The sequence below is a fragment of the Neofelis nebulosa genome, chromosome 12, assembly GCF_028018385.1.
Source record: "Neofelis nebulosa isolate mNeoNeb1 chromosome 12, mNeoNeb1.pri, whole genome shotgun sequence".
NCBI classification, from domain to species: Eukaryota; Metazoa; Chordata; class Mammalia; order Carnivora; family Felidae; genus Neofelis; species Neofelis nebulosa.
In genome coordinates this window covers 94366042-94392660 of record NC_080793.1, presented here as the reverse complement: position 1 = coordinate 94392660, position 26619 = coordinate 94366042, and the positions used below count along the sequence as shown (strand labels likewise).

At 59.3% G+C, this 26619-nt stretch overlaps 1 protein-coding gene across 10 annotated transcripts in view; it reads left to right on the top strand.

Annotated features, from left to right (window-relative positions):
* WNK2 (WNK lysine deficient protein kinase 2) overlaps positions 1 to 26619 on the top strand; it is a 132744-nt gene that overhangs the window by 15769 nt on the left and 90356 nt on the right. For all 10 annotated transcript variants that reach the window (XM_058695937.1, XM_058695939.1, XM_058695936.1 and 7 more), the window contains 3 exons: positions 21151 to 21323; positions 21494 to 21714; positions 25863 to 26020. In XM_058695937.1, the coding sequence (XP_058551920.1) occupies positions 21151 to 21323; positions 21494 to 21714; positions 25863 to 26020 (552 nt within the window). The remainder of the gene's footprint in view (positions 1 to 21150; positions 21324 to 21493; positions 21715 to 25862; positions 26021 to 26619) is intronic.

Genomic DNA, 26619 nt, shown 5'->3' with positions numbered 1-26619 from the left:
CGTGGGAAGGGGGAGGGAGGCCAGGAGGGCTGGTGTGACCATGGGGGGAAGGAGAACACCGGGGTTTGTCTGTTACTGTAGGCGTGCTCCTGTGAGTGATTTGGGGTTGGGAGGGGTAGGGCAGAGACCCTGGCAGGAGGTGCTGGGGGGCATGAGGTGGGGCATCCCCGGATACCTGTGGATGGGATTCCTGGCCTTTGGGCACCAGTGGACCACTTGCCCTACCTACACCATGTGCTGGTGTGGGTGCAGTCCCTGGGGGCTTGTCTGCTCCCTCCTGTCCTCCTGGCTGCCTGTGGCAGGTCGGTGAATGCCTGCTGGATGGCGTGCCCACGGCGCCTGCAGGGAGGCTCCCCAGGGCTGGGCGGGGGGGGGTGTCTGTGCAGGTTTGTGGAAGGAAAGTTAGGCAAAAGTGGGAGGTGCCCCCCCTCCAGGGATGGGGTGGACCAGTTGCGGGACATCAGCTAGAAATGAGATGAAGCAAAAGCAGGTGAAAATAGTGAATGGTTTTGTTTTGTTTTTTCTTTTTTCTTTCTTAATTTTTTTAACATTTACTTATTTTTGAGAGAGAGAGAGCATGTGCGTGCGAGCAGGGGAGGGGCAGAGACAGAGGGAGCACAGAATCTGAAGCAGGCTCCAGGGTCTGAGCTGTCAGCACAGAGCCCCATGTGGGGCTGAAAGCCACAGACGGTGAGATCATGACCTGAGCTGAAGTCGGACACCTAACCACCTGAGGCACCCAGGCGCCCCTAAAACAGGGGGGCAGGTGGGATTCTGCACATGTGGAATGGTTGAGGGTGCTGTGCTCGTGGCTCCGTTTTTTTTTTTTTTTTTTTTTTTTTTTTATGTTTTATTTATATTTGAGAGAGAAAGAGACCGAGAGAGACAGAGTGCGAACGGAGGAGGGGCAAAGAGAGAGGGAGACACAGAATCTGAAGCAGGCGCCAGGCTCCGAGCTGTCAGCACAGAGCCCTGCACGGGGCTTGAACCCAGGAACTGCGAGATCGTGCCCTGAGCCCAAGTCGGACACAACCGACAGTCACCCAGGCGCCCTGGCTTCGTTGTTTTAGAAGAAGCGTTGCTGGAAGCCGGTCAGGGCGTCGGGGCCCCGCCGGGTGCAGATGTGTGCCCTGGGCTCTGGGAGGGTGCCCACATGCTGTCCGGGAGGTGGCGTGTGCGCCCTGGAACCCACACGTGGCCCGCACGGTGTGTGTGCTGTTTCCTGTGCGCGTCAGGATGCCCTTCGGCGCTCGGCCCGGCTGCACCGGCTGGCCTCCTGTCCCTTTCCCACCGTGCCTGGGGTCCCTGGTCTGTGGGACCACATGCCTGCTGCTGACACAGGGGCAGCCGGGTTTGGATGTTACAGGCGAGAGGCAGGCTGTGGTGGGCGTGGGCGTCGTGCTGCTCTCTCCCTGGTCCTCCGCAGCACGAGGTGCCTGTGTGCCCACCCGGGTGGATGCACACGCACGTCACTGCTTCCGGCTCCCTTGGAGGCCCAGGCATGGACAGCTGGCCGACCCCGGCCGGCCCTGGGCTCCGTGTGCAGCCAGCGAGGACCAGACCGCGGTGGGCACGCTCGGGCCTGGGGAGGGGGCAGCCGCCTGATCACCTTCACCTCTGTGTGTCCGGGAAGCCCGGCATTTGGCTCACTGCCGGCCTGCCTGAAATGGGCCGTGAGCCCCTGTAAATATTTGATGACTGCCATGATAGCAGACAAAGGCCTGCTCTGTTCCCAGAGGGAGCGAGATGGTGACACTGGAACGTTCTGGCCCTGCAGGCTGCTTCCTGGAGCGGCTCACAGATGCCGTTTTTTGAGGCAGGCCCTTTGTGTCTGTGAGCAGAGCAGGGCCCTGTGCGGCCTGGCAAGGTGGAGCTGAGACAGCCCCGCTGCCAGCTTTCCACCTGGAACCGGCCGGGCCTCTTCCAGGGCCGTGAGCCCGGCCAGAGGTCACAGTGGGGTCTTGCCCTTCAGATGCAGCCGGGGACAGACTCCTGGCCACAGGCCCCGGGGAGAGGTCCCAAGGGGTCTGGGGCACAGGGGCTTGGCATGGGCGCCTGGCCGCCCAACAGAGGGGTCACCGCCCGGCCGGCACGGTCAGGCCCTGGTGGGCTTGGCTGGACTGCCGCCGATGTGTCGCACGCCTGCCCCCCGGGCCTGGTGTTGCAGTGGCTCCCTGCTTGATGGCTGCTGGGTATGTGGCACAGTGTCGTTGAAGGTGATGGCTCTTGCTGGCCTAGGGGTGCGGCTGGGAAGAGGCCAGCCTGCCATGTGGGTGCTTCCGTGGGAATGATGGGCCCTTTCAGGCTGCCCTGCGTCTGGGAGCAGAGGACTAGGGTCGCAATGGCTTGCTCCTTGGGCGGGGCAGGAACTGCCAGCGGCCCCACACTCCTGGGTGTTCCCGGCAGGTGCGCCACAGCTGATGGCCTTTTGTCAAAGGGTTTCTTCGAGGTTGCCTCTTTGGGGGAAGGAACACAGTGGGGGTGGGGCTGGGATAGGTGCAGTTGGGTGGAGGTTGAGTTACGAGGGTTTCCAGAGACCTTCGTCTGCGAGTGTAATTATTAATGGTTGTGATAACAGCTGCGGCAATTTCCTGAACGCTCACAGGCCCCGTGCTGCCATGCTTGGTCTCATTGAGTCCTTGCTGCAGCCGGAGGGGCTGACTTGTCCTTGGGGGCACAGGGACTCCCAGGCCCATGAAGCCTGAAGGCTGTAAGGTCGGAGACGGCCTCCACATTGGTCACTCAGAACCCCCACAGTGACGCCTCTGCTGGGGGAGGGTGGGCTGGAGCCCCTGCCGTCTGGGGCTGGGAGGACCCTTCCTGGGGGCTGTGTGGAGGGGGGCCGGGAGTCTGACCTGGGGGAGGCACTGTCCGGAGCCTGGAGCGTGCTTTGCCGACGGAGCCTCCTGAGCTGAAGTCACAGCAGTGACACCAGCCTGGCGGGCAGGTCCTGGGTCCTTACAAGAGCAGGATGTGGTGACCTCTGGGAGGTGGACAAAGGGACGGATTCTCCAAGGGGCCCCAGAAGGAAGCGGCCCTGTGTAGATCACCTTGACTTGGCCGTGAGGCTTCTTTCTTGCTTCTGGCTCTCAGACTTGAGAGTGAGTGTGTGTTGTTTGCTGAGGCAGCCACAGGAAGCCATCCTGCCCCCCAGGGGACAGCGTGCAGCCGAGGCCCTGGAGAGGCCACCCGGCTGGCTGGCCAGGCCGGGTGCTGGGCTCCTCAGGGGCAGGTGTGTGGTGTGGGTGCTGGAGGGGAGGGGCTCTGTTCACTGGGACACATGGGCGTCTTAAGCGCCTGGCCTGGTCAGTGGGGACGAGGGGACGTTGGAGGGTGATGTGGAAAGGGTTCGGGACAAGGCCTGATGGCTGCGAGTGAGGTGCCCGGAGCCCTCCTGGGAACGGTAGCCTCCTGTGGCGAAGAACGGCCTGAGGCCCAGGTCGGGCAGCTTCTGAAGGACAGGGAGGCCTCTGGAGGGAGCCTGGAGCAGGGCCCATGGGGGCAGAACCTCTGGGCGGGCGTGGCTGGCCCCAGCACGTGGTCCCCTGGGCTGCAGGAGGACAGGCTCCTAGGCTCACAGCTCCCATCCCGGGCCTGGCTCTTGGAGGGGTGGCGCACATACCCCTGTCCGCCCACCACAGATCTACATGTGTCCGGGGGGCCCGAGGGGCCCGAGGGGCCGGTAGCCCTCACGTGCTAGGTGGGGTCCCCCAGGGCCCGGGGCCCCCACAGCAGGAGGCAGGGAGTGTGGGAGAGGACCCTTCCTCAGGCCCCTGCTGGTGGTACAGTTTTAGGTGAGGGAGTCAGCTGCGAAAGGGGGGTCAGGCTGTGTTGTGCTTCCCTCAGACCCGCGCTCATGATTGCGGACGGTCCTCCGTACCGCCTGCCTTTCTGGTGCAGTTACTGTTCACACAGCCTCCCCGAAGTCTGTATTGCAGACCTGGGTCACAAGGGATGGGCATGAGGGCCAGGGCTGCCCTGTGCTCTGCTGGTCCCTTCCCTTCTCACCACTGACCAGCCTGCCTCCTGTCCTGCCTCTGTCCCCTCCCCCACCTCTGTCCCCTCCCCCACCTCTGTCCCATCTCTTACCTCTGTCCCCCCACCTCTGTCCCCTCCCCCACCTCTGTCCCTCCCCCACCTCTGTCCCCTCCCCACCTCTGTCCCATCCCTTATCTCTGTCCCCCTACCTCTGTCCCCTCCCTCATCTCTGTCCCTCCCCCACCTCTGTCCCATCCCTTATCTCTGTCCCCCCACCTCTGTCCCCTCCCCCATCTCTGTCCCTCCCCCACCTCTGTCCCCTCCCCACCTCTGTCCCATCCCTTATCTCTGTCCGCCTACCTCTGTCCCCTCCCTCATCTCTGTCCCTCCCCCACCTCTGTCTCCTTCCCCCACCTCTGTCCCCTCCCCATCTCTCTCCCCTCCCTCATCTCTGTCCCTCCCCCACCTCTGTCTCCTCCCCACCTCTGTCCCATCCCTTATCTCTGTCCCCCTACCTCTGTCCTCTCCCTCATCTCTGTCCCCCACCTCTGTCTCCTTCCCCCACCTCTGTCCCCTCCCCCATCTCTCTCCCCTCCCTCATCTCTGTCCCTCCCCCACCTCTGTCCCCTCCCGCACCTCTGTCCCCTCCCTTATCTCTGTCCCCCCACCTCTGAACCCTCCCTCATCTCTGTCCCTCCCCCACCTCTGTCCCCTCCCTCATCTCTGTCCCCTCCCCCACCTCTGTCCCCTCCCTCATCTCTTTCCCCTCCCCCATCTCTGCCCCCTCCTCCCTCTCCGTCTCCCTCCCCACCTCTGTCCCCTCCCCACCTCTGTCCCATCCCTTATCTCTGTCCTCCCACCTCTGTCCCCTCCCTCATCTCTGTCCCTCCCCCACCTCTGTCCCCTCCCTCATCTCTGACCCCCCCACCTCTGTCCCCTCCCCCACCTCTGTCCCCTCCCTCATCTCTTTCCCCTCCCCCATCTCTGCCCCCTCCTCCCTCTCCGTCTCCCTCCCCACCTCTGTCCCTCTTTCTCATTCTTGTCCCTTTTCGCTCGTCTCTGTCCCCACCCCCCTGCCGGCTGGAGCCCTGTATCCATAGCAACAGTTGCTGCTGTGGAAGCTGGCGCCTGCTCCCTCATCCCTAGGGGAGGTATTTTTGGCACTGCGGAGAGATTTTATTTTATCTTTGGTGTTGACTTTTACTCTTTAAGTGAGTTCCGCTCAGGCAGAGCTGGGGCTGTGTTCAGGGAGGCCTTAGGGCTCCCCGTGGTTGCGTGGACACTGGCCCTTCCTTCCCCTGTAGACAGGGTCAGAGACGCCAGCTCCCGTGAGCAGCCTCCGAGGCAGCAAGCACGTCCCGAGGTCCACAGGGTGTTCGGGGCTCTGGGCAGTGACTCTGGATGCTGGGAGAGACCGGTGGTCACGGTAGTGGCTCGACAGAAGCCCCTCAGCCTCAGGGCTTAGCCAGTGGCCGGAAGGAGAGTTTCCCGGGAGCTCTGGGGGAAGTTGCTTTTTGGTGCCAACCGCGGCCCAGACCCTACGGGGAGCCTCACGTGGTGAGATCCCACACTCTGCCCAGGATGAGGTCACCAAGGCCACCAGGTGGTCGTGCGTGTCTCTGCTGGTGGTCTCCTTCTGAGACACCTGCGTTCCCCTCGAGGCCCCCGTGGATGGCATGGCGTCCGAGGTCAGCTTCTTCCTTACCACGTGGGCCTCTTGCTCCTGTAGGGTCCGAGCTGCCCCACTGGCTGGTCCTGGTGGCTGTGAGCACAGGTGACCTCGGCGTGTGGCACTCCTTGGTGACAGCACCGTGACGGGGACCCCCGGGCTCTGCCTGGCCCCTGCACGCTTGGGTGCTGGGTGGGGTTGTTCGTGGGCCAGTGCTGGGGTCTGTGTGGGCCCGGCCCACCCTCAAGGAGTGCTGAGGGTGACGCCTGATGCACCTGCTGCCCGCAGGGAGGGGAGCCTCTGGGGAACAAGCCCAGTGGGGCGTGCGGCCCCTGGCCCCTCGGGGGCTCATGCACTGGCTCCTGGGCTTCCTGGGGGAATGTGTAATGGAGGCGGCTAGGTGTGCAGCACTGTAGGGTCGCCAGAGCATCTCCCTGACCCTCCACCTCGTCTTCTGCCTGGTGGGGTGACAGCAGCTTGCGGGGGCCAGGGCGTGGGGCCACCCAGGATGCCTGTGCCTGGCCAGGCTGGGGCGTTCACATCAGAGGCAAGGCCAGCCGTGCCGGAAGTGCACTGAGGCCCAGCAGAGGTATTTCTGCCTTGTCATCATGGAAATCCCAAAGAGTCCAGGAAGTGGAACGACCGTCCAGCCTCCTCTCTCTCATTATTACTGGCACATCCTGGACATGAATCTACTTCCCAAACTGTCAATCTTGGGTGAACTCCCATGTGCAGACATCGAAGGTAGGGGTGACCTTGACCGCCACCCTCCAGGGAGGACCCTGTGTCCTGCCACTCAGCACACGGTGGGCGCTACAGGTGCACCCGGTGCCCAGCCGGCGATATAGGTGCACCCGGCGCCCAGCGGGCACTGTACGGGCACTCAGCACGTGGGAGGTGCCGTATGCACTCTCTGCCCGCTTGCCCCTCTGCTTCCTTGAGCCAGAGAGCCAACAAGGAGAGGCATTCGGGGTTTGTGGCTTTTGCAAAATTGGGAATTCTGTCTCCAGGGAGGCAAACTCTGCAGCCATTTAGGGGACAGACGCGGAAGGGGGCACTTGAGGAAATAAGCAGACGGTCACCTCCCCTGGGGGAGGGAAGCCCAGCGCAGGGGCGTGGCCGGAGGGCTGCTCTGCTTACAGCTTCGTGAAGTTCAGGTTGCAGAGAATCGGGGACACAGGAAGAAGGAAGCAAGGCCCCAGGCTCGCCTCCTGAAGGTGACCATTCTCCTTCATCGTCTGGTCCTCACCGTGGGAGTTTTATTAAACCCCAGCCTGGTGCTTTTCACCTGTGGACCCACCTGACTCCCCGCTGTCCTCCGCGTCTGTACTATTTCTTGACAACCGTAAATAGCTGTGCGGTGAAGAACTGCCACGCATGCCCAGCCTGGGTTTTGGTGGCCATCCCTGCAGGGCCAAGGGCGAGGGTCCCCGCTGAGCACCACAGCCTTCTGGGCATGCGCACCTCTGTGTAACGGTGTCTTTGCTTCTTCCTGAGAAACATCTTGAAGACACTAGAGGAAATGGGTTTCTCTGGAGGAAGAGCGCCCGTTCCCGCCACTGGGTCGCTTGCTCTGCGTATCCTGAGTGTGCATGTCCACACGTATGCAGTCGGGGGCTGGGAGGTGGGGGATCTGTAGGGATTGGGGGTGTTTCTAGGCTGTGCCTGGCAGAGGGAACGAAATCTGTGTCTGGCTGCGTAGCCGTGGGCAGGTGCTGCCGTTCTTGTCCAGTGAGGCTGGCGCGGGTGCTGAGGTTGCTACGGCCTCCGGTGTCCAGTTCAGGATGCCTCCCCCAGGCTCCTTCTTGGATCAGGGACGCCCCCCACGTCCGGTTTACAGAGTCGCAGGGATGACTGTGGCCCCAGAACGGGTGGCCTTGAGGGTGGCATAGCCTTGGGAGGAAGTTGATGATCTGTTTGTACAGATCACGTGCAGTCTGAGCCCCGGCCCTGACCTGGGGAGTCGTGGGTGCTCGTGGCATAGGAGGGAAGAGCCCATCCGTGTCCAGATGGGCAGAGGATGCTTGAGGATGCTGATGAGCGAGGCTGGCACTTTTCTCAGTGCTCTGTGCCCTGGTAGGGAGGGGGTTGTGAGGGCGGCAGAGACGGGGCAGTAGGGCCCTGACCCATGAGTCTGGGGTGGTTAGGCCCTGTGGGGCGTGGCTCACTGCCCTGTGCAACGTCCGTCTCAGGGAGTGGTCCCCACCTCTCCCTGCTGAGCACCACCCCTACTAGGCTGCCGTGCTCCTGCCCGTGGGCTTGGGGAGGATCACGGGGTGTGTGAGAGGCTCTGGAGTGCGTGAGGCTGGATGAGCGGGGGCAGGCCAGGGACCACGTGTTCCTAGGGTCTGTGCTGGTGACTAGGGGTGCCGGCCACAGTGGTGCACTTGCCATGGTCAGTTGGTGAGGGGTGTGCCCGAGACCTGCTGTCTGCAGAGTGGCGCTGTGGGGGGGTGAGCTGGAGGACGAGCTTCGGGAACTCACCCCACTGTGTGTGTGTGTAAGTCCTGAGTCCCTGCAAGCCTACCCGTCTGGAGCACGTGCACTCCACTCTGACTGAGATACGATGGCTCTCTGCAGCTGTACCAGCCACATTCCCAGGCTCCCACAGCCTGGCTCTCAGGTCCACATCTCTGGGCATCCTAGCAGGGAATGGGTGGAGGCAGGCAGGCCCTGCACTTGGGCAGGCCCCCCGCTCCGTCTCTGGGGTGCTGAGCGGGGCCAGACCCTGCACCTGGGTGGGGAAGGGCCCCCGTCTCTGGGATGCTGAGTGGGGCCAGACCCTGAACCTGAGGAAGGCACCCCCTGTCTCTGGGATGCTGAGTGGGGCCAGATCCTGCACCTGGATGGGGAAGGGCCCTCTGTCTCTGGGATGCTGAGTGGAGCCAGACCCTACACCTGAGGAAGGGCCTCTCCCCTGCCCCCCCCCCTCCGCCCCGTCCCTGGGATGCTGAGTGGGGCCAGACCCTGCACCTGGGGAAGGGCCCCCCTGTGTCTGGGATGCTGAGTGGGGCCAGACCCTGAACCTGAGGAAGGCACCCCCTGTCTCTGGGATGCTGAGTGGGGCCAGACCCTGCACCTGGGTGGGCAAGGGCCCCCTGTCTCTGGGATGCTGAGTGGGGCCAGACCTTGCACCTGGAGAAGGGCCCCTGTCTCTGGGATGCTGAGTGGGGCCAGACCTTGCACCTGGAGAAGGGCCCCTGTCTCTGGGATGCTGAGTGGGGCCAGACCCTACACCTGAGGAAGGGCCTCTCCCCTGCCCCCCCCCCCCCCCCCCCGCCCCGTCCCTGGGATGCTGAGTGGGGCCAGACCCTGCACCTGGGGAAGGGCCCCCCTGTGTCTGGGATGCTGAGTGGGGCCAGACCCTGAACCTGAGGAAGGCACCCCCTGTCTCTGGGATGCTGAGTGGGGCCAGACCCTGCACCTGGGTGGGCAAGGGCCCCCTGTCTCTGGGATGCTGAGTGGGGCCAGACCTTGCACCTGGAGAAGGGCCCCTGTCTCTGGGATGCTGAGTGGGGCCAGACCTTGCACCTGGAGAAGGGCCCCTGTCTCTGGGATGCTGAGTGGGGCCAGACCCTACACCTGAGGAAGGGCCTCTCCCCTGCCCCCCCCCCCCTCCGCCCCGTCCCTGGGATGCTGAGTGGGGCCAGACCCTGCACCTGGGGAAGGGCCCCCCTGTGTCTGGGATGCTGAGTGGGGCCAGACCCTGAACCTGAGGAAGGCACCCCCTGTCTCTGGGATGCTGAGTGGGGCCAGACCCTGCACCTGGGTGGGCAAGGGCCCCCTGTCTCTGGGATGCTGAGTGGGGCCAGACCTTGCACCTGGAGAAGGGCCCCTGTCTCTGGGATGCTGAGTGGGGCCAGACCCTACACCTGAGGAAGGGCCTCTCCCCTGCCCCCCGCCCCCCCCTCCGCCCCGTCCCTGGGATGCTGAATGGGGCCAGACCCTGCACCTGGGGAAGGGCCCCCCTGTGTCTGGGATGCTGAGTGGGGCCAGACCCTGCACCTGGAGAAGGGCCCCTGTCTCTGGGATGCTGAGCAGAGGTGGGGGGTGGGGTGGGGTGTTGGGGGTGAGGGGCAAGCCCTGAAGGCATCTGTTTGTTTACTAACTTAACTTATTCATTTGTTCTGTCCCTGTAGGGAGCTACTGAACTGAGGGATTTCATTCCCTCTTCCTGGACCACTTTGGGTTTTGGCAAAGCCAGCACAGGTAGTTGAGATGAGGAGGTTGGCCTTAGGTGGTTGTTAGCTGATCCGGTCGCTGTGCTCAGTGTGGTTTACCTGTCTGATGGGGTGGCAGTGTGAGTCCGCCCTCCGGCAGGGCAATGTCCAGAGAGGCAGTCCTCACCCCATCAGTCTGCCAGACAGAGGCCTTTCACTGAGACCCTCCTAACACTGGCCCCCAGGACTTGGGACACTCAGGCCCCTGCAGTAGCCTGTGGCCAAGGACACACATCTGGAAGCAGTGGGAGCAGTTGGCTGGGGCCACGTCCAACCTGCTAGTGTGGAGCCTCTCTGCCTTCTGGACAGCATCTCAGTTTGTGTGCCTCAAGGTTGAGATGTGAGGGCAGAGGTCATGTCCAGGGTCACCTTTGTGGGCCTGGTGCATGGCTATCTGGCAGGTCATGGCTATTGGTAAATGTTGGTCTCAAGTGAGAGATTCATGTAGGTGTGGAACAGGTGGGGGCATCTCACCCGCGAGGGTGTGAGCATCAAGGAGACACCCCCTGATACCAGCTCTTTCGACTCCCAATTCTCAGGGTGTCAGACCTCGGTTTTACTGGGCTGCAGGGTTGGTCCCACCTGTTGGAGCAAAGACACCATGAGTTGGGGCAGAGAATCCTTGTGGGGTGTCAGGCATGGCTTGTCTGTGTCTCTGTCGTGAGCTGGGGAAGTGACTTTACCATCATCCACCAGAGGAAGGGAGCCCACTGAGCACTGACTCCACGTTGGATTTGGAATTCCATTCTGATCTTGGGAGGGACACGTGCATCATCTTCCTGTAGGTTATTGGAGCAACAGGATGGCTGTGCTTCTGTGTGGGCTGTAGGGTGGATGGTCAAGGGGGCAGGATGGAGGATGGCACACAGTAGGGTGATGCTGCAAGCTTGCTTCACCTGTCATTTTCTTTTACTTAACGTCACTGGGAATTTATAATTTTTGGTCATTATTTCATTGCATCCTTGCGTGTCTGTGTGGTGGTACATTTAACAGCTGAGGTGTGGTCTTGGACAAGTCTGCCCTGTAGTTTGGATGCACCGTTCTTAGAGTGGTGGGCAGGTTGGACTTTGCACTTGGGAGTTTGTCATTCATTTTCTTGTAAGTTTTACTTGTTCACCTGAGATTATGACACGTATCTTTGACTTCTACCACATCCTGGGCATGTAAGGGTCTTAGAACACTAACCTCCAGCTACCCATCCCTACTTGCCTTTTGTGATGTTACTTCTAAGATTTTCTTTGTGTGTTTTATTTTGCCGTAATGTGCACAGTGTTTTTTGGATTTAACTTGCACATGGTTTATAGCACTTCTTGAATCTATGTCTGGATGTCTTGCTTCGGTTTTGGAAAACTTTTGGGTGTTATTTTATGCATATTGCTTTTGTCCCATCTTTATGTCCTCCTCTTCCGGAATCCCATTACACATGGGTTGGACATTTCCACTGTGTTCTGTGAGCTTTGTGTCTTCTTTCCTGTATTTTCCATCTGTTTGTATATCCGTGTTCCAGTCTATATATTTCTTATGATTTTACCTTCCAGTTTACTGGTACCATCTTCAGCTGTGTCTAATTTGCTGTTAACCCCATATATTGAGTTCCCTATTTCATTTCTTAGCTCTAGATTCCATTTGGTTCTTATTTCATGGATTTTAGTTCTGGTGAACCTTGGTTATCTATTTTCTTTTTTACTGAATTTTCATTTTTAATTTTTAAAACCTTTATTATAATTTCGGTATAGTTAACATGCAGTGTTGTATTAGTTTCAGGGGTACAGTATAGTGATTCAGCAATTCCATACATTATTCAGTGCTCATCACAAGCGCCCTCCTTAATCTCCATCACCTATTTAACCCATCTCCCCACTCGCCTCCCCTCCCCTCCCCTCCGGTAACTATCAGTTCTTTATAATTAAGAATCTGTCTCTGGGGTGCCTGGGTGGCTCAGTTGGTTAAGTGTCCAACTTCGGTTCTGGTCATGATCTCACAGTTTATGGGTTCGGGCCCTGTGTTGGGCTCTGTGCTGACAGCTCAGTGCCTGGAGCCTGCTTCGGATTCTGTGTCTCCCTCTCTATCTGCCCTCCCCCTGCTTGCTCGCTCTCTCTCTCTCTCTCAAAAATAAATAAACATTACATAAATTTTAAAAGTCTTTCTTGTGGCTCAGTTGGTTAAGTGCCCAATTCTTGATTTTGGCTCAGGTCATGGACTCAATCATGAGTTCAAGCCCTGGGTTGGGCTCTGCAGTGACAACATGGAGACTGCTTGGGATTCTCTCTCTCCCTCTGTCTCTCCTCCCCTCCTCTGTGCTTGAGCATGCCCCCCCCCCCTTTTTGTTGTCTATTTTCTTAACTATACTAATCATAGTAATGTTAATGTCTGTCTGATGCTTACAGTATTTGGATCCATTGGGAGTTCGTTGCTACTTTTTTTTCTTTCTTTAAATTTTTTAAAATTAATTTTTTAAATTAATTTTTGACTGGCATGTTTAAAGCTTGTGGAGATATTTGAAGTTGTGGGTGATTTTGTCTTCCGCTAGAGAAGGTTTACTTTTGCCATCAGCAGATGCTTATAATAAGAGCAGGACATGTTAATCCTGTCTGGAATTGAACTGCAGTCTTTGTGAGGGCTGTTCTGTTCTGTTTCATCCATTCTCCCAGCACTTAACCCTCCTGGAGGAAGTAGACTGAAAGCTTGGGTGTTCCCTGTCTGACTGCACAAGTTCTGCCCAGGGGCTCAGCTGCAAGTCCGCTGCATGGAGCTGGTGCTCTAAGGCAGTACTATCCTGTAAGAACGTAATGTGAGTTTACGCTTGTAATACTTGATTTAATGGCCACGTTGACACTGTAAAAATAACAGGTGGAATTCATCTTAATATTTTTCTTTTTTTAAAATTTTTTTAATGTTTATTTTTGAGAGAGAGAGAGAGAGAGAGACAGAGACAGCATGAGTGGGGGAGGGGCAGAGAGAGAGGGAGACACAGAATCTAAAGCATGCTCCAGGCTCTGAGCTGGCAGCACAGAGCCCGACGCGGGGCTTGAATGCAAACCTTGAGGTCATGACCTGAGCTGAAGTCAGACGCTTAACTGACTGAGCCACCCAGGTGCCCCTTAATATTGTTATTTGAGTCAATACATCCAAAGTATTGTGGGGTTTTTTTGATATGTAAAATACGAGACTATTAACGAGGTTCACACAATTATAAATAAATTACTGTGTCTTCGAAACCTGGGATATATTTATTATACTTTGATGACATCTCAATTTGCAATAGCTGCATGATAAGCACTCACAGCCACATGTGACTCAGAGCTGTTTTGTTGGGCTGAATGTGGGGGGCTCCTGTCTCTTCACTGGAGTCAGACCGAGAGCTGGTGGCTCGTGTTTCAGGTGTGTGCACTGAGCACCTACTGTCCCGTCTTGATTTGGCCCCAAGGCTCTTGCTGACAACTTGGGAGGAGCCGAGGCGTCAGTTCATAGCACTGGGGCAGATGTGAGCTGTGGACCTTCCCTCACCCCCGGCTACCCTCAGCCCCTGTGCATCACTTGCACTGGGTCTATCTGGTGGTGACCCCCTACCCCACCCCCTGGTCCAGCGGCTGGCCTGGAACGAGACCGTAGATGTTCAGGCCTGGGGCATACCCACTCGGGACACTGTCCTGAGGCCATTGGTGGCCAAAGCCCCTGCAACGTGGCAACCGCTGGCCCCGAGGCAGGGTGGTATTGACTGTCCTGCCCCACCCATCCCCGCAGACACTGTCCTTGGTTGGGGTGTTCCACCCGGCTGATTGTGACTTTGGTGTGTCCACATCTGTCTTGAGGTGTCCTGTGGGGACGCGGCCTGGGGTGAGACTGTCCATCCTAAAAAGCAGACGTGGGGTGTGGTCTGGTGCGGGGCATGGCTGCTGCTTGGCCGCTGCCTGCTGGGCCTTGGGTCGCCTGTGCCCAGTGTGGACACTCCCCCCAGCACATGAAGCCCATGGGGGCGTGGCCGCTGGGTTTCCCTTGCCGGCTCGTATGCTGCCCTGTTGCCATTGCATTTCACACTGTGATGACCCTCTTCTCCAGGCCTGGGTCCCAGGGTTAGAGCCGATTCTTGACTGTTGCAGTCTGCTGCCCTGGCCTCTTCCTTTCCATCGTCCCACCGCCCTGGCGGCCCCATACCCTGTTCTCCCTTGCCTGCCTACTTCCCAGAAAGAATGGGTCCTGGGAGATCTCTGTCCTTTGCTGCCATACAGAGGGGACAGGGTGCAGCCAGGCCACGGCTTGGAGTTGAGACCCTGTGGCCAGCCAGGAGGGGCCAGCTGGACAGTGGAGTGCTCACTGCCCCAGACCCCATCAGGGAGGCCTGCTCAGGCCTGTGTCCAGAGGAAGCCCATCTTGGCCACATTTGCCTGCCAGTGCCCAGGACTGTCTGTGGGGCTGGTTCAGGTCTGCCCGGTCCATGTGAGGCCTGAGGTCCTCAGAGAAGTTTTGTTGGGTGGAGGCCTAGGGGTGGGCACCACCTGGGGGTGGGCTCAGGCTTGCCCAGCGCGTTCCTGCCCCTGGGTGTGCTGTGCCCCATGGATGCTGGTGGCGGCACGTGGCCGTGTGCCCACATAGGCCTTGATTGCTCCCCACCCCCGATGGCTTCCCTCTGTGGCCTGTCTGCTCTGTGAGGAGGGTGTTGAAAGGTCCTCCAGCTCCTGACCCAGGGCCTTGTCGGAGGTGGGGCAGAGGCCTTCACCCCCCAGGGTGCCCAGCACTGGGGGCCCATTCCTGAAAGTGACCTGCCAAGCTTTTACCGGGGATGGGGGCTGCCACCTGCACCCACCCTGGGCCTCACCCTCGTGGCCAGTCTTGCCCAGGGTGCAAAGCGACATGAGACCCCAGGGAGGATCCAGGGATGGGGACTATTGTGGACAGGGTGACACAGCCCACTGCGTGTCCATGGAACTTGGCAGAGGCCCTGATGACAGGGACACCCCTCTGCTGGCCGACCTGAGCCCGTGGTGGATGTGATCAATGCCAGTCTGGCCTCAACCGAGTGGCAATTAATGTTTCTTCGCAGGCCATGGCTGGTGACTGGGACAGGGCCCCCCCACGGCTTGTAGGAGGTGTGTTCAGTCACGCTTGTCGTCTGTGTGATCAGTTGGGCACCACCGACTCTTACGGTGGCTCAATCCTGAGGGAGGACGTGTGGCCCTCAGAGTCCATGAGCATAGGACACAAGAACCCAGAATTGCAATGTGTATTATTTTACGGAGGCGACGTGTGGTCCGGAGATCCCGGCACTTTGGTGGAAGGCTGTGGCCCCTCAGGTCTGTGGGAAACGCAAACCCACGCTGGAGTTCCATTCGCCTGTTTCCAGAACGGCTGAGGAGACCGTCAAATTCCACGGGAACCATTTCAAGCAGTGTTGACCGTCATTGTCCACAAAGTGCTGGCAATGACAGACGGCCTGTATGCTACTTCAGCCTCTGGGGACAGTTTGGATGAGCGCTTGTACACGTGAGGGTCCTGCAGGGGTGTGGTGGGGCGGCCACCTGGCTGCCATGGTGCTGCCTGTTGGGGGACGGGTGGGCCGCTGGGGTGGCCTTGGACGAGCTAAGGCCCAAAAGGCCCTAGTTTTGAGTGGCTCGGTGGCTCCACTTCCCCCTTAAAAAAAAAAAACGGGATTATTTACAAACGCAGGGAGGGGCCAGCAGCCGGAGTCACAGTCTCCTGGGGTTCTGGATGAGGACGCGTGCTGGCCTGCACTGATCGTGCCCACTGACCCTGCCCGCCGACCCTGCCCACTGACTCTGCCCGTGCCGACCCTGCCTGCTGACCCTGCCCGCTGACCCTGCCCACACTGACCCTGCCTGTGCTGATCCTACCTGCCCACCCTGCACCCTGCCCACACCGACCCTGCCCGAGCTGACCCTGCCTGCACCAGCCCTGTCCACTGACCCTGCCCCCCCCACCCTGCCCACACTGATCCTGCCTGCTGACCTTGCCCGTGCTGACCCTGCCCCCCTACCCTGCCCACACTGACCCTGCCTGAGCTGACCCTGCCTGCACCACCCCTGTCCACTGACCCTGCCCATGCCAACCCTGCCTGCTGACCCTGCCCACACCGACCCTGCCCAAGCTGACCCTGCCTGCACCAGCCCTGTCCACTGACCCTGCCCCCCCCACCCTGCCCACACTGACCCTGCCTGTGCTGATCCTACCTGCCCACCCTGCACCCTACCCACACCGACCCTGCCCGAGCTGACCCTGCCTGCACCAGCCCTGTCCACTGACCCTGCCCCCCCCATCCTGCCCACACTGACCCTGCCCGAGCTGACCCTGTCTGTACCACCCCTGTCCACTGACCCTGCCCCCCCCACCCTGCCCACACTGACCCTGCTTGCTGACCTTGCCCATGCTGACCCTGCCCCCCCCGCCCACACTGACCCTGCCCAAGCTGACCCTGCCTCCACCACCCCTGTCCACTGACCCTGCCCATGCCGCCCCTGCCCACACTGACCCTGCCTGCGCCGACCCTGCCCACACCGACCCTGCCCGAGCTGACCCTGCCTGCACCACCCCTGTCCACTGACCCTGCCCACACCGACCCTGCCCGAGCTGACCCTGCCTCCACCACCCCTGTCCGCTGACCCTGCCCATGCCACCCCTGCCCACACTGACCCTGCCTGCGCCGACCCTGCCCATGCTGACTGTGCTGCAGGGGGCCCTTCCTGCTGCCTCTGCGCTTCCTCCCTTTGGTGGCAGCCACTGAGAGCCCCTCACGTTAGTAATGATGCTTTATTGTAAACACGCATCAGGAGAAGCCTACGCTGGCTCGCAGACTGTTGTTTAAGATGAGTGAGGTTGAGGAGGTACTTGGTTTAAGAGAAGGGAGTTTATTTTTAAACCTGCAGTGAACGTGAGAGGGAGCAGGTCACTGTGGGAAGAAGGAGAGCATCGCTGCTGCCGAGGGGGGAGCTGCGGGGTCCAGAGCCGCCAGCCTCCTGGCCTCTCCTCGGGGGCCCCTGCGGCCGCCTGCCCTGTGCTGATGGAAACCGCAGGCAACCCGAGTGGGTGCCTTCTTCTCTTCTCCGCAGGCCACAGAGGTTCTCCCCTGGCACCAGGCTGCCCCGGCCAGCGCCACCCACCCCTCCCATCACCCCGGTGGTGGCACAGTCTGGTAGCATGTTGGAGTGCCCCACCCCAGGCCTGTCCTGCGTGCCCAGAGTCGCAGTGACCATCTGGTGGCCGAGTGAGGCACACAGATGTCCGAGCTCTCCCTGTGTGGAAAGCACCCCAGGGACGTCCTGACCCCACACCACTTCAGCACCGCCGCAGCAGCCGGGGTGGAGCCTGCCTCGTGTCTTCCCATGGGGGCCGGGGACCCTCGTCCTGGCTCAGCTGTCCCTTGGCACCCATCCTGGGCTGATTCCCTGACATGGGACCGTTCTCAACAGAGATCCTTGAGGCTTTCTTTTGTTTTGCTCTTTAGCCGAATGGGGCTGGAGAGATGGCCTGTGCCAGGTTGTCACCCCAGGCCTCTGGCTTTACTGATCCTGGGCACTGTCCTGCTGGCTGCTCATGCCCCCCACCCCCTGCCTCTGTGCCCTGTGTGGATGGATCTTGCCTGGGCTCGGGGTTGCCAGGCGGCTCTGCTCCTTATAAGGCTGGCTGGGCTTTGCCTGGCTGAGCAGAGGGCTGCAGACACCCCCCCCCCTCCTCCCGCAGAGCAGGCAGGGACCCCACCCCCCAAGAGAGGACTGTTACCCCAGTCCTCTGGGTCACAGGACTTCACCTCCTGCCAGGGAGGCTGTTTGGGCAGAGCTGGTGACTCCCACGTCGTGGGAGAGGCTGGTCGGACCCAGGGCTGTCCTCCTCTGGTCACCTGGCTGCCTGCTCCTGCCCAGGGCTGTCGTCCATGGCCCACTAGGCCCTTTTCCTATAGGGGATGAGACAGCATCGTCCCAGGGTGCTTTTATCCTTTATCTGATGGGCTCCCACTATCTTTGGGGTGTCTGGTGGTAGGAAGCCAGTGTCAGCAACCTGTCCTCTGTGTCTGGGAGGGGTGAGCTGTCCAGCCAGATGCCAGCCCATGCAGGACTGGGGGCCTTCCTCCTGCCCTGCTTCATGACCTCAAGGCGTCCCAGCACGTCAGGATTGCGTCCCAAACAGTGACAACATGCCCGGTGCCGGGGTGGCTCTTCCTCCACGGAGGCTCTCCCTGCGTGGAGGGGCTGGTGTGATGGGGCTGCCCAGCGATCAGCCCGCAGTGCCCGAGGACCAGGGCCCGCTCTGTGGGGCTGCCGGGCAGCGCTCTGAGGATACACCGACTGACCTTTTCAGCTATCAAGCAGTGTGTGTCAAAGTTAAAAATAGCTGGGTGGCTTGGAATATAAAGGAGGCTGCTCCCTCCCACCTCTGGGCCCTGAGAGGCCCCATCCTGGAAGTCTGACCACATTCCAACCCCGTCTTTGACCTCGTACCTTTGGCATAGGCGGCGCCCTCCTCTCCCTCTCAGGGCTGGTTGGTTATGTCGTTTATGACACGAACTTGCTATCTCAAATTGCAGTGAGATCTTTCATTTCTGGTGATTGATGCTGATACATGGCAAACAGGACACACGTGTTAACGATCCTGAGTGTTTCCTCCAGAGTCAGTGACCAGAATGGGTGACACTGGAAGCCTGGCCGGTGGTGGAGGTGGGGAGCGCGCCGTGGGCCCCCGTCCTCCTCCCTGATGCAGGCCCCCCTCCCCCACACGGCGTGGGCCCCTGTCCTCCTCCCTCACACGGGCGACCCCCCTCTCCCACGCTGTGCTGGCCCCCATCCTCCTCTCCCATGCGGCATGGCCCCCCTCCCCTACAGGGCTCGGTCAGGTCAGCGGCCCCTCTGGGGCTGCAGGCCAGCTTTGCCATGCCCGCTTCTGCTGGGCAGTGCTGTGTTGGGGGCACTGTACTGTTCCTGCAGTGGCCATTGCACCTAGGTGCCCACAAGGAGCCTTTGGCTGTTGTGTGTGGGCAAGTAGGTCTTTGGGTGCGCGGCTGGCCGTGAGACTCCAGGCCGGGTGGGCACTCTGAGGGCCGTGTCGCAGCTGATGCTGGCCCCCGGGCCCACGGTCCTCTGTAGGTGGGAGTTGCCCCCTGGCTTCGTGGAAGGGTCTGGACCAGGACCGGTTTCCGGTTTTTCTGGCCCTGCACCCACTGCTCCCTAAAGGTCTCTCCTCTCAGCTCTGGGGGCCGCTGCTCTGCTGTCCCCTCCTTCCTGGGACTGGCTGTCCTCCTGCAGCTCCTATCACACGTTGTCAGGGCCTTCAGCTTTTCGTGTCCCTTCATGGTTCCCTTCTCTTGCTCTCATTCGTTTATTGGATGTTTTCACTTTAATTTTTTATATTTGAAAAATTAAGCTATTACTTTCATATAATGAGACTCAGATCTTATGTGCTGGTGCGCGTGGGGCAGTGATGTCACGGTGGCCTGCTGGTGCGCGTGGGGCGTGCCTTGGGCAGTGATGGGCATTTTCCTGGTGACTCAGGATGGCGAGTGCCTTGTCATGTGCTTGTTGGCCATTTCTTCATCTTAACCTCTTCGTGTTTGTTTTATAGAATTGTAGGAGTTCTGTCCGTGTTCTGGATAGAGTCTCGTGTCAGATATATCGTGGAAGAGTTTCTCCGGTCTGTAGCTTGATTTTTATTCTCTTAGGTAAATTTTCATTAAAAAAAATTTTTTTTAACGTTTTATTTTATTTTTGAGAGAGACCGTGCACACAAGAGGGTGTGGGGAGGGGCAGAGAGAGGGAGACACAGAATCCGAAGCAGCTCCAGGTTCCAAGCTGTCAGCACAGAGCCTGATGCGGGGCTCGAACTCACGAATCACAAGATCGTGACCTGAGCCGAAGTCGGCCGCTCAACTGACTGAGCCACCCAGGCATCCTGTAAATTTTCGTTTTTGATGAATGGAGCATGTTTGCGTGTTCTTGTCTGGATTAAATGCTGAATTTTTTGTACTCAGTGTTTTCATTCGATCACAGAGTATCTTCTTTTTGAAATATGGAGCCTTAATTTGCAGAAGCTTGATTGTTCCTTTTTAAGGATCTTGATTCTTCCTTGTTAAGCAGAATGGTGCTCTTATTTGTGTGTGTCAGCCGCTTAGACCTGGTGAGCACATGAACTAGATTTCTTGAAGTCGCCTCTGCCCCGGAATTATTTGTTCTTCTGGGGTCAGCTGTGTGGACAGCCCTCCCAGTACTGCCCTGTGCTGGTGTCGTGCCGCGGGTCCCACGTGTGCACAAACAGGCCGAAGAGGGTTTGTCGGGGGCAGGGCTGGTGGGAGGGAATCCCTTGGGGTGGAATTTCTTCACCAGCTGATGGCCTTGTCCTGATCCCGGGCCCCTTTCCTCTCAGGGTTGGAGGGAGTCTGCTTGATGTCTTCTGGGGTCTTTCAGAAAGACGAAAAGTCTTGGCCTGTGTGTTTCTTTTCAGTTCCAACTCCCCCTGTCAATCCGCAGTCACACACTTCTCAAAACTCACTGTTCCACGTCCAATTGTAGAGGCCTCTGTGTCCTTGTGGGAGTCATGGTGGGAGGGCACAGGTGTGGGGAGATGGCCACGCTGGGGCCCGCAGAGGTGAGGCTCTGCGTAGGACGAGGCTGGAAATGACATCAGCTTTGTGCTGAGAGCCCACCGGAGTGGTTCTGGAAGGGCCGGGCGGCGGCAGATGGGGGCAGGGGGTGCAGGGAGGGCGCTGGAGGGAGTTCAGATGTGGCGAAGGGCGTGTGGGCAGCACCGCACAGGGACCCCTAGGACTGGGAGGGCGGTGTGGCCGTGTCCCATGAAAAACTTCAGGTCGTGTCTGCCGTGCCCTCCAGCTCTGTGGGGCCTGGCGCAACTCTGGTCTCTTGTGAGTCTCCTGGTTTCCCAGTTTTCCTCTGCTCCCTGGTCGAGCACCTTGAAGGTGCGTGTGAATTGGAAGCGGGCTGAGGTCTGTTCTGTGGCAGAATCGGGTACCAAGGGAACGAGGCCTCAGAGGTGTTTTTTGGGGGAAAGTGTATATGTGCTGTGGTGTGGATTTTCCGCGTGTCTCTGGCTCCCAGAGATCCTTCTGCTGGGGTCTCAGTGCAGGCAGTGCCTCATCCAGGGCCACGAGGCTGCGGGGTCAGGTGTCACGGATGTGGGAGGACCCAACAGAGGGACTGGGCCGAGCCCTCTGTGGCCCTGGGCCCCTCCCTCAGGTGCACTGGGCACAGGGAGCCGTGAGGGTGCAGGCAGGTGCCGGCCGGGCCCCCTGGCTGGGCCGAAGGCCCTTCAGCCTGTGTGTTTCTCTAGGACCGGAAGCTCACCAAGCTGGAGAGGCAGCGGTTCAAAGAGGAGGCCGAGATGCTCAAGGGCCTGCAGCACCCCAACATCGTGCGCTTCTATGACTTCTGGGAGTCCAGCGCCAGGGGGAAGAGGTGCATCGTGCTGGTGACCGAGCTGATGACCTCGGGGACGCTGAAGACGTGAGCACGCCCCCACCTGCTGGCTGCATCTCAGGGTGGGCCCGGCCCGGGTGCAGGGGCCGCGGTGGCTCCTGTGTCCCGGGGCCTCTCTCAGCAGCGTCCCCGTCTGGGTGGTGGATACGTGGCCCCCTCCCGCGGGAGCCGCAGGTGAGCCGCGCCCCCGCCCGCAGGTACCTGAAGCGGTTCAAGGTGATGAAGCCCAAGGTCCTGCGCAGCTGGTGCCGGCAGATCCTGAAGGGGCTGCTGTTCCTGCACACCAGGACGCCCCCCATCATCCACCGGGACCTCAAGTGTGACAACATCTTCATCACTGGGCCCACCGGCTCTGTGAAGATCGGCGACTTGGGCTTGGCCACTCTCAAGAGGGCGTCCTTTGCCAAGAGCGTGATCGGTAAGCCTACGTCCTGGGGCCCGGCCGTGGCCTGGACTGCGTGTGGGGGCGTCCCTGGCTGTGTGGGTTGGGTGGAGAGGCCAGCTGGCGCCCGAGGGGCTGTGGATACGCAGCGGCAGGGAGGCCTCGATGACAGAGGGACTTGGGGCTTTGTGGCTGGTGAGGCTGGAGCAGGTGGGGAGGTGGTGGGTCACGCCAGGCCATGAGGCCCACGAGAGGGAGTCTGGGGCAAGTGTGTGGGGGCACTGAGGCTGAGGGATTTGGTGTGGGTGCTGGTTTGCTAGCCTTTCTTTCCGTAGGTGGGGACACAGGACAGACAAGAGGGTGACCTCAGGGCTTTGCAACCTCATGGTTTTGACGCACACTTGGGGACAGAACTTGGCCTGTCTGTGGCAAATGAACCCTCCAGGAATCTGGAAACTTCTCTGGCAGGGCGAGTGGGTTTGGAGCGTGACATCTGGAGCAGGGCAACTGCATGGGGTGTCCTGTGGACAGGGGCCGCCAGCAGCTCTGGGGAGCTAAGTGATGGGGTGGGGGGCCGACCTAGGCCTCAGTTTCTCTTTCTGTGAAATGGGTGGGACAGGCGAGGGCCTGGCTGGGGGGTCCAGGGCTATAGGGAGCGTGCCTCTGAGCGGCTGGTGGTTTCCGGGCAGGTTTTATAGATTTGGCCTCGGGGGTGGGGTGCCTGGTGAAGCCCCCTGGGCTTTCTCTGGCTGGCGGCTCTGTCCCTCTCAGAGGCGGGCTGTCAAGGTACTGGGTGGTGTGAGGGGGGATGTGAAAGCTGGGCGTTTCCAGCAGGCACATTGGGCCCCAAGCCCTGCACAGGGTGCCTGGTTCTGTGGGGTCCCTGGTCATCTCAGCTTTGGCTCAGCTGGGGCCCAGAAAGCTCCAGACTCATGGGGAATGAGGGGTGATTAGCACATGTCCCCGGCCCCGAGCAGCCAGGCCCCTTCCTCATCAGAGGACACAGCTGTTGGTGCCCAGGGCATCTTCAGGAACACTTGACTGTGGACCCGCTTCTGGTGCAGCTGTCAGAGGGGCTTGTGCAGGCGTTTGGGTTTGCACTTTAGATGCAGCCCACTTTGGATGTCTCTCAGTGGCCTCCAAGGACCTGTCCACTTGCTTGGTGGGGGCCCTGTGGAGCGGGACCTGGGGGCTCTGTGTCAGCCAGTGGGAAGGGGGTGGATGGATTGGGTGAGAAGGTCCCTAGAGCCCAGGTAGTGTCCTTATTGCAAACATTATGGCCACGGCCTCTTGAGGCTGTGTGTACACACAGCTGTGGGTCACGTGTCCCTTGTGGGCTTTGTCTCCGAGAGCCACCCGGATCTGATGCCATTACCACTCTCATGCTGTGTTTATGTTGGCCGGGTCCTGAGCTGGTGCTGCCTGCAGGCATTCACGGCCATGGTGGCCAGGATGCAGGGAATGTGGGGCCGTGGGGGCCAAGGAGGTGCACAGGGCACATGTGTGTGCGTGCGGGGGGGGGGGGGGCACACACATATTATTTTCAACACGCAGGTTTGAATGGCTGCAGTGAGAGGAAAGAGAAGATAGTCTGTGTCTGTGGCCCAAGCACGTGTGCAAGTGGGCAACCCCGACCTGGCTCTGCACTGCCCCCTCCCCTGCACCCACACCTCCCATGCCCACCCTGAAAGGCAAGGTCTGGGGCCTTGGGGGGTTTCTTTCGGAGCTGCGTTCCTGGTTGCGGGGGCCTCAGGAGAGACCGGGCCACCGCGGGGCTCGTGTGGGGCCTCGGGGTGGCTATGCTCCCAGCTTCCTGCCGGAGCCCTGGACTGCCTTCCCTCTTCCCTGGTACACATGCATGGCCAAGTGCAAACGTTTCCTCCAGTCAGTCATGTGCCTCAAAACCCCAAAAAGAAGAAAGTATTCCTAGTAAAAGTTCCCCCTGACTTCTCTGTCCACCCTCTTCCCGTTATTTCTGATCTGGAATCTCTGAGAATTCTTCCCACGTGTTCTTATACACGTAGACCCGCAGATAGTTCCTGCTTTCGCCATTTCTTACCCAAAAGGTTAACTTTTTCGTTGAACATATAACATGTTAATCGAAATTCGCATTAACGAGAAAAAGTTAAACTTCTGGGTAACCTATCTGTCTGTATCCCAGAGATGGCCACGAAGACAATTGATGACCCCATGTGTGCTTTTTTACATAGTAGTTTGTGCTGTTCTGCGGGTGCTTTTTTTTTTTTTCAACGTTTTTTTTTAATTTATTTTTGGGACAGAGAGAGACAGAGCATGAACGGGGGAGGGGCAGAGAGAGAGGGAGACACAGAATCGGAAACAGGCTCCAGGCTCCGAGCCGTCAGCCCAGAGCCTGACGCGGGGCTCGAACTCACGGACCGCGAGATCGTGACCTGGCTGAAGTCGGACGCTTAACCGACTGCGCCACCCAGGCGCCCCATGCGGGTGCTTTTTAAAGAAAGTAGAACATTTTCAAAATGTCAAGGTCAAGGCAGTTGAAGAGGTGTGGAAGCCTCATTGAGGTTGATGTTCAGTGCTCCCCTTTGCTTTGTGTTCGGCTGGGTACTCAGTTGGACCTATTTTACAAGACGAGTTTGTGATTTTTAACTTTTTTTAAAAGTTTATTTATTTTGAGAGAGATGGAGCGGGGGAGGGGGAGGGGGGGGGAGAATCCCAAGCAGGCTCCACACTCTCAGCACCAAGCCCAACGTGGGGCTCAGTCTCACGAACCTCAAGATCATGACCTGAGCCGATTACCAAGAGTCGGACGCTTAACTGACTGAGCCACACAGGTGCCCCAAGGATTTTGTGATTTTTAAATTTTTCTGAAATTGTATTTTAGAGACACAGAGAGCATGAGTGGGGGAGGGGCAGAGGGAGAGGTAGAGAGGATCTCAAGCAGGCTGCGCGCTCCGTGCGGAGCCCGACTCAGGGCTCGGCTCCCATGACCCTGGGATCATGACCTGAGCTGAAATCAAGAGTCCGATGCTCAACCGACTGAGCCACCAGGTGCCCCAGGATTTTGTGATTTTTTTTTTTTTTTTTTCAACGTTTTTAATTTATTTTTTGGGACAGAGAGAGACAGAGCATGAACGGGGGAGGGGCAGAGAGAGAGGGAGACACAGAATCGGAAACAGGCTCCAGGCTCCGAGCCATCAGCCCAGAGCCCGACGCGGGGCTCGAACTCACGGAGCGCGAGATCGTGACCTGGCTGAAGTCGGACGCTTAACCGACTGCGCCACCCAGGCGCCCCTAGGATTTTGTGATTTTTAAAGAAGTTTGTTATAGAAAAATAACAAAACCCAGACCAGTGTAACCAAAGGACGTCAGCCAGACCCCACCGCCCTGACGTGTCCTCTTGGTCTTTGCTTGTTGGTTCGTGGAGAGGAGGTCGTGTGTGCATAGCTGCATAACTGGATATTTTGTTTATTTCACTCAGTGTGTTGAAATGTTCAGGGTAGGGGCGCCTGAGTGGCGCAGTCGGTTAAGCGTCCGACTTCAGCCAGGTCACGATCTCGCGGTCCGTGAGTTCGAGCCCCGCGTCAGGCTCTGGGCCGATGGCTCGGAGCCTGGAGCCTGTTTCCGATTCTGTGTCTCTCTCTCTCTCTGCCCCTCCCCCGTTCATGCTCTGTCTCTCTGTCCCAAAAATAAATTAAAAAAAAAAAAAAAAAAAAAAGTTGAAAAAAAAAAAGAAATGTTCAGGGTAACAAGTGTCATTTTAAAGCCTCCTGTGTTTGGGACGCACGCGCCTTTCCCACCCGAGCCCCCACGGGCGCGTGGCTGACACCGTCAGCGTAGACGCTCCCCGTCTGAGCTTTCTGACACTTTGCCATGTGGTGTGCCTGTGTTTGCAGTTCAGGTAGCAGTGCGGGGACCCTGAGTTTCTGTCGGCCCTGGGTTGTCCGGCTCGCTCCTCAGCGAGTGACCTCTGCAGGGTTTCAGGCACAGACGGGGCCCCGGGAAGTGCTGGGCTCCTAGCTGTGTGGGCTCCACCAGTGTCGTGGGCTCATGTGCCCCGGAACCAGGGGGGCTCTGGGGGAATTGTGGGGAACCATCTGCAGAGCACTCCTGGCTGAATCTCAGGTTCCAGGGCTAGTGGCACAGTGTGCGGATGGGGGAGGTGGGGGGCCTTGGGCTGACCCTGGTTCTGTTGCTCCTGGACGCAGGCACCCCAGAGTTCATGGCGCCCGAGATGTACGAGGAGCATTACGACGAGTCTGTGGACGTCTATGCCTTCGGGATGTGCATGCTGGAGATGGCCACCTCAGAGTACCCCTACTCCGAGTGCCAGAATGCAGCCCAGATCTACCGGAAGGTCACCTGTGTGAGTCCGTGGGCCATCGTGATGGGCCTGCTTTGTGAGACCCTCTCTGTACCCTGTGAGGAGGGGAAGGACGCTGTCATAGAGAGGAAACTGAGGCTGTCTAGCTTGGCGGGGTGGCCGTGCAGACCTCTGAGCTGGCGGTGGAGACACATGGGCCTCATGTGTGACTGGAGGCTGTAGCACCTTCGGGGCTTCTTCAGGAGGCACCTGCCCCCCGAGCCCCTTGTCTGGGCCACCATCCCCTGGGCCTGTTGGCTTTCTTGGTGTCTGGTCTGTGCCCACGCGGTTGTCAGCTGTGATCTGGTGGCTTCGGCTGTGTGGACGGATCACCCTGTCCTTCCTTGATGGCGATCATGCCCCATGAGGTCGTGGCTTTTCTGGGCCCCAGGCCCCATGACCCCCGAGTCCTGGCTGCCTTGCCCTGCCTGGTGCACCCCTCGCTTCTGCAGACAGGCGAGGAGTGTGGTCCCCAGCCCTCCAGGGCACCTGTCCTCGCCCTGCCCTCCACTCTGAGCTCCTGACAGGTCACGGCTCATTTCTCTCCTTCAGTCTTAATTCTGAGTTATCGGTCACTTGTTTTGAGCCCCTACTGCGTGCTG